Source organism: Trichechus manatus, unplaced genomic scaffold, assembly GCF_000243295.1.
Source record: "Trichechus manatus latirostris isolate Lorelei unplaced genomic scaffold, TriManLat1.0 scaffold00039, whole genome shotgun sequence".
Lineage (NCBI taxonomy): Eukaryota > Metazoa > Chordata > Mammalia > Sirenia > Trichechidae > Trichechus > Trichechus manatus.
The window spans coordinates 7,175,207-7,182,615 of NW_004443975.1; the positions used below are offsets into that span (position 1 = coordinate 7,175,207).

The following is a 7,409-nucleotide window of genomic DNA, read 5'->3' on the forward strand; positions in this document are numbered from 1 at the left end:
AGTCATACCAGCTGAAGAAGAAAGTGACAGAATTTGTCAGCCTCCTGGCTGTGCCCTGCCTCTTATACCAGTCTGTTTTCTAGCGGATTCTTTTCTATACAAGTGAGGCAGTAACATCTTCCCCGGGTGCTTCACTGGGGTTTTGTGAGGATCCAGTGCACTAACCGGAGCTGTCACGAAGCTATGGTCACTCTAGGTTTTGAGTCCTCGCGTTTTGTGGTTATGACCACAGTCGTACACTCCTCTTTGGACCCTGGCTTTCCTTCTTACTACTGGCTTTGGCACCTTGGATGAGAAGCTTAACCTTTCGGAGCTTTAATTCCCTTAAACGTAAAATGGAAAAATAACAGAGCCTCCTTCTCAGGGTTGTTGTGAAGATTCAGTGACATACGATTGGTCACGTGCATGTTACACTGCCTGGGACGTGATGCAAGCACAATGTCTGGCTGTGGTTATCATTGCTGTTGCCCCAGAGTTCACCTACATAGATGGTCTCACCAGGAAGCATTCCTTTGTGTCTGCTTGCACCGTGCACGAAGTTCAGTCCTGTGTTAGAAATTCAGACAAAGACAGGAACTCTTCCTCTGCAGGGTGTTTCCGTCTGAGCACTGACGCGCTGACGAGACACAAGGAGCGCATGAACACTACCTGACCACGTGGAGTCCCTGGGTGGTGCAGAGGGCTAACAGGCTCAGCTACTAACCGAATGGTTGGCGGTTCAGATCTACCCAGAGGCATCTCGGGAGAAAGGCCTGGTGATCTACCTCTTAAAACTCAGCCATTGAAAACCCTGTGGAGCACAGTTCTACCCTCAACACACATGGGGTCACTGTGAGTCAGAGTCAACTCAACAGCAACTCGTTTATTTGTTGTTTTTACCTGACCTCCTGCAAACACAGGCATGATGCTTATTTCTTTCCTACCCAAGGACATCCCTTTCCTTTTTCATGAATCTCCAGACACTCCAGGATCCTGGGGGCTGTCCATTCAGTCAGTTCCCCTTCATTTTTACCATTTCCATTAGAATTTTGGTGTTTGAGAGCTATTTATGCCCAAGGCAGGCTTGAAACTTGTCTTTATCTTACAAAGTCATGCGTTTTCCTAGGATTGGAACAAGCTTAAACACCAGTACATATGTGTTTAGAAGCTTCCAGGAAACAATCAGTCCTTCTTCTCTTTGTACATGTCAGAAATCAGTGATGTTTTGATCCAGAGAAAGGGAAGGAACAGAAGGCTAGATGAAAGGGAGAGACAGATTGTTTCTTTAAGATGAATTGAAAACAGGAGTGAAAAAATCAATGTGGCTGTGTACTGGCTGTTCCCTGAGGAGGGGCAGCAGGCAGGGATTCAGCATAGAAATGCATGTGCTGTGTCCTTTTTATTTTTAGTTTTTAATTCTGATATACCACTTCTGAGGTCGCATAGTAATATAGACTGATGTGGTTTTGATGTAGCATTCTGTTTGTTTGTTCTGGTTTTTGCTTTTAAATCTTAGACGGGTACGTGGGAACCCTGGGTTTCATGCTCAGCTCTAGTCCTTATTAACTGTGTCACCGAGGGCAAGGCACCTCCCTTCTCCAGATCTCTGTTAAGTCGTCTGGAAAAAGAAGTCAGGTTCGATTACACTCCCTCATGTTTCTACAGAACGTTACAGATTTCAAACCACGTTCACATTCGTTAGCTCGTTTTTACCTTATTCTTCACAGCAGCTCTGCCAGGTGGGCAGGGTAGGGTATATTGCTCTTGTTTTACTGATAAGGAAACTGCCAAGGTGGGAGTCAAGGGCAAGGCTCCTGTTGTGGCCCCCAGGGCATGCCCACCACCCTTGGCAGCCCTCCTTGGACTGGGCCCCACGCTGCTCCTGTCTGCCCAGCCACCACTGGACAACGTCAGGGAATCGGGGCCAGGATGAAAGAAGCAGACTTTTCACTCTGGGTAGGCCGAAATGTACGGGAGGACATCCCGGTCCTAAATCTCAACTTTCCTTCTGAGTTAAAAAAGAAAAAACCAGTTGCCATCGAGTCCATTCCAACTCATGGCTACCCCATGTGGATCACAACAGAACTGTGCTCCGTCGGGTTTTCGATGGCTGAATATGTGGAAGTGGGTCACCAGGCCTTTCTTCAGAGGTGCCTCTGGGTGGACTCCAACCTTTCAGTTAGCAGCCAAGTGCTTAGCCATTTGGACCACCTAAGGCAAGCATCAGTCTGAACATTGAGAGCTTCTGGGTCCTAAATCTTAGTTTGTTTTCTGAGTTTAAGAAACTCTAATTATTAGTTTAGATTTACTTATCACTATCACATTTCCCATATGGCCAGTGAGTATGTGAAAGTGCATTAGGAAGTGCCAAGAGACATGGTCGAGTTTCTCAACCTGCTCAGAGAGGCAGATGCTTGTGCTGTGGAAAGAATACCCAAAGAGGGACGTATTTAATGCACGTAGACAAAGGTACAAATGTCACTGAAGTCAGATCCCAAAAAGAAAGGGATTTTCCCCCACCTCAGCCTGACGTTTGTTTCTTTTATAGTTAATGAATAATGGTGCTGGTAGAGTCTTTCTCAAATCCTCTGGGGGCGATGGGCGGAGGTCGGTGGAGCTGGAAGGTCAGCTTGTCCTTCAGTGTGAACCAAAAACACCCGTTGCCATGGAGTCGATTCCGACTCATAGCAACCCTGTAGGACAGCGTAGAACTGCCCTAGAGGGTTTCCAAGGCTGTAATCTTTATGGAAGCAGACTGCCACATCTTTCTCCCAGGAAGCTGCTGGTGGGTTTGAACGGTGGACTTTTCAGTTAGCAGCCAAGGGTGGTAACCGTTTGTACCAGCCTGGGACTCCATCCCTCAGTATAGTCTCAATAAAACTTTAAGGATCTAAAATTGTAATTAGAACAAAGGGCCCACCAGCGTAATTAAAACTATTCTCAGCCTGAGCCAGGCAGGATATCAGGCAGGAGGGAGCATCAGTACTATATAAGGTAGACCTTCCAGGAAAGGGGTCGCATGGTCTGGACTGAGCATTCGGAGACCATTCTTTCCCAGTTTGCTCCATCAGGCTTCTCCTCTCTTGCAGTTGACTTGGAGCAGGTTTTGGAGCTGGATTCCCTGGAGTACCTGGAAGCGCTCGAGGGCGTGACGGAGCGCCTGGAGAACCGTGTCAACTTCTGCAAGGCCCACCTCATGATGATCACCTGCTTTGACATCACTTCCAGGCGCCGATAAGGAGAGTTGGACCCCTGCCCCACCAGCCCCCCTCACGCCCCAGGACCTCAAAGAGACAGTCACAGTCACCCAGGCCCTCTGTGTTGGAAGCACTCAAAGACACTAGAATGAGGATGAAGGTTGGTGGCAAGTCTGGAGTGAGCGTTGAGTGGAAGGCGATTTTTCTTTTGTTTTCTGTAGGAATGGTGCAAACACCAAACACACATGGAAGGAGAAAATGATGGGAAGCCCAAGGGATGTGGAAGCCCCATGAGACTGAAAAAGCACTTTGAGGAACTTTAAAGAACTTGCTTGTACATAAGAACTGTTAGCAAAAGACACCTCACCCTTCTCTTGCTTTATGAGAAAGGGGGAGGGTGGGCGTAGGATTGCCATTGGAAGCTAAAACAAAACAACAAAAGATTATCCAGAATGACTGATTAAGTGCCTTGCAAATCTGTATTATTATCCAAACATTTATGTTGATACTTTCTTGTGTACAGATGGTGCTAGTCAAGATTAAAACAACAACGACGAAACAAAAAAAAATCAAACACATTTTTTTGCAATGTATTTGCAGCTCGTTTTCTCTTGGTGTTTTATCCTGTTTCTGACTTGCTGTTTCTAAGTACCTTGTGTTTGTAGAGATATTTCCTAATCAGTATTGCATATGAATAAATGGTAACCGTCTTTTATGGTTCTTCTGGTAAGGCCACTCAAACAGAACCTGGAGACTTCATCACACAAACCAGCGTGTTCCCAAAAGGTTTTGAGCAGCAGGTGACGCTCAATGCCACCTCCACAGACAGCACGGCCAGAGACAGACTCAGAGCGCTGATGAAGGAGCAGGGGTACTTGAACTCTAGAGAGTGGAAGAGGAGAAAGGGGCTGTGTCTTTCAGGGAAACGGTATCCCTTATGATCTGGGCCCTACATGATCCTCGTAGGTGGGATGTTCTGTTCCTAGTTCCACCTCTAAGTCTTGACACATGTACTGGTTCCTTTCCCCACTAATCCAGGGCTCCATGGCCCTCAAAACATTCTTCATATTCATTTTTATTCCAAATACTCTTGATTGAAAGCTTGAACCAATCCAACAGAGCCATACTTTTTCATTTTCTAGTTTTGTGCATTGATTAAAGCGGAGAGTTTTCCCCAGCTTAGAGACCATCTCAGGCTTACATATATATGCTCAGAGCCTCCAACAGTATTGGTTTAGTACAAGATCGGGTCTTGGGATTGCAAATGGAGTACAATTTTCAGTTCTTGCCCTCCATACCAAGAAGGCACAAGGCTGTGACCCTCAACTTTGGCCCCCCAAAAGGAAGAGCAAGCTTACATCTTCATACACTCCATAACCCTGGAGAGGCACGGTGACTTGGAGCAGAGCACAGGGTTTAATGAATGTGGATATGCAGTTCTTCTTGTTGTTACTTTCTAGCCAGTCGTCTCCAACTCATGGCGACCTTACGTGTAACAGAACAAAACGTCTTCCGGTCCTGCGCCATCGCCATGACCGTTGGTATATTTGAGCCTGTTGTTGTGGCTATTGTGTCAGTCCATCTCGTTGAGTGTTTCCTTTGTTTTTGCTGACCCTCTACCAGACATGATGCAGTTCTTAGCTCCCCAAGACTTAGAACCTTGTTCTTAAATTTAGATTAATCCACCCGTTCAACAATTTCCTAAGGGATTGTTGGACCCATATTAGTGATAGAAACCCAAGGTACAGGGTGATCAAGGGACTTGCCTGATAACAGTTATGGAGTAGCAATGGAACTCAGAGTCAGGAGTCCCCCTATCTTCCAGGTCAGGGCCCTCTCCCAGAACCTCTGCCAGCCTTCCTATTGAGGAGGTGGCCAGGGGTTTGTACATAAGTACTTTTCATTTTTCTCCCTCAAATGTAGCAGATCTTCACGAGCCTCTTAAGGAGAGGCAGCCCCTGCTAATCAACTCCCCAGCCTCAGCTGCTCGCCAAGGAAGGTACTCTGCCAATATACACCTGAACACGAACACACGGATCCCAGCCCATCCATCCCAACAATGAGCAGCACTCGGGCGAACGCAGTAACTAGGAGCTGACATCTTGTGAACATTGCAGTACCCGTCCCATAGTAGGCAGGACTGGGCAAAGACTGCCTCTTAGCTAACTGGTTTTGGAGGTCAGCCCATAGACTGGACACCAGCTCCAAGGATTACAAGTCCTGATGGGCACATCCAGGTTACTCTGGAATGAACCATTTCCCCCTCAATTGGATCACTCAAGTTTAACAAGTGTGTCATCCCAGCTGCTCACCCTTAGCCCCGTTCTGCGGGACATTCCTATGGTCCCGGGCTCAGTCTGTGGTCTCCCAGCACTTGTGTGAATAGGCTTGCTTCAGCAACATCCATGAAAGCTTCTGGACCCCAAAGAATGCCAATCTTTGAGTTTCGGCTTGCTATTTGGCACCCTTTCTGGTTGCTAGTTTGAAATGGGCTGCTTCATGAAAAGCCTTTAATTTGGGGATTTTTCTGGTATTTTCAAAGGTGAGTATTCTGATTTTTGTTGGCGGTTGATTCATTTGATTAGTACTCAGCGTGCTTAACTTCTGCCCTTGCCACGTGCTTCCCTGGCCCTGGGGTCACCTGGCTTCATTTATTTCCTTAGCAGGCCAGCTTCAGAGCCCTATGCCTCCCTGGAGTCAGAACAAGTTGGAAAACCTACGAGATTTCAAACTTGAATCCGTGGGATCTTTCTTAGGGGAGTGGCCTTCTGCTTGCCCCCTGCCTAAGCCTACTTTTACACATTTACAGCAACTTTGTGAGGTACCAAAAGGGTTGCATGAAACCAAGAGTTATTTTACCAAGTCAGATTGCCTGGCCAAGCTGCTAATGCCGCATCACAGAACAAATGCACAGGACTCTGTGGTCCACGGTTTAGGGGAGCAACTTTGCATGCGTGTTGTCCATTCTGCCTTTTTCTTTTTTTTCTTTTGACCTAAGTAAGCTGCAAACATATTAATTTACCAAATATTGATAAACCATGGATTCTGTGCAACTATGTGCTTGTTCCTGGCTCTGCCTGTAAGTTGGCCATATAGATGGTCATCAATGAACAGCACAATGTACAGCAATGTACTGGCCAACCCCCTGAAGAAGTCTCATTAACTGAGTAGTGCTCCATACAATGACTGGCAGTGAGATAGTTCCCGATCTTGCTTTGGTTTTGGTGACGGGTAGCCCACACAGGCAAAGGGGATGGCAAGGAGCCAATTTCTAGTGCATTACTCACAAATGAAAGGATCAGGGAAATATTTATTTGCAATTAATATTTAGATATGGAAGCCCTAATTCCTTGTTTGAAATGCCTCCCCCACCCACCCTGATACTAAATAGTTCAGTTTGAGGTGGGCGCATTAACGGTACAGGAAAACTAAGATCCAAAAAAAATAAGCAAGCAAATGGTGATATTGTCTCCCCGGGAGTAAATCCAGATTGCATTCCACGATGGTGTTTCGTGCTGCGAGGTGGCGGTGGTTTGCTTTATCCTGGGCGTCCAGTTCCCACCTGATAGTGCTTGTCCTTGAATTCCCCTCTGCGTCCTGGGGAAGCTGTCTCTAACTTTCATCTCTTCCTGATTTGAAATCGGAACGCTCCGCCTGTCGTTTTATCTCCGATTGCTGTTCTGAACATGGGGAACTTGAAATGCAAATGCAGGGGTCGGTCCCGTATTGACACCGGGGGGACTCATACATGGAACCCCACAAGGGGGGCGGGGGCAGGTTTCCTAACGTTAGAAGCAGGGATGAAAGGCCACGCAGTTCAGCTTGGGGAATTTGGCAGGCGGGAGCGAGGCCCAGTTTGTCATAAATTAGCCACAAGCCTACTGTGTTCCTGTAAGGTGGTCGTGACTCAATTACGGTCACACATATCATACGTGGCGATGGTTCACAAAGTATTACACACACACGTCTTGTGCTTGCTGCCTGGGCTTCTGGTCAAGTGTGGAGCAGGAACTGTCTTGTGCCCACTTGGGGCCGTAGCTTATGTCCTTGTAAGCCTTCTTTGGGCTTCAAATTCTAATGCTCATCATTAATTTGGCTGATCTATCAGCCTTCCTCACAGGTGTTACTATTTGGGATAAAATAGTATTTTAAAACTAGATGTTATTCTTGGGATAAAAGGCAAGGCTTACAAGAGCCCACTTTGTGTTAAATGTAAACACAGTTGCCTGTGTC

At 46.8% G+C, this 7,409-nt stretch overlaps 1 protein-coding gene across 1 annotated transcript in view; it reads left to right on the forward strand.

The window, feature by feature from the left end:
• KIF26B (kinesin family member 26B) overlaps positions 1-3,825 on the forward strand; it is a 572,671-nt gene extending 568,846 nt beyond the window's left edge. Inside the window, exon 16 of the mRNA XM_004375868.3 lies at positions 3,069-3,825. Within this exon, the coding sequence (XP_004375925.1) occupies positions 3,069-3,217 (149 nt within the window). The 3' untranslated portion in view covers positions 3,218-3,825. The remainder of the gene's footprint in view (positions 1-3,068) is intronic.
• Positions 3,826-7,409: the final 3,584 nt, after the last annotated feature.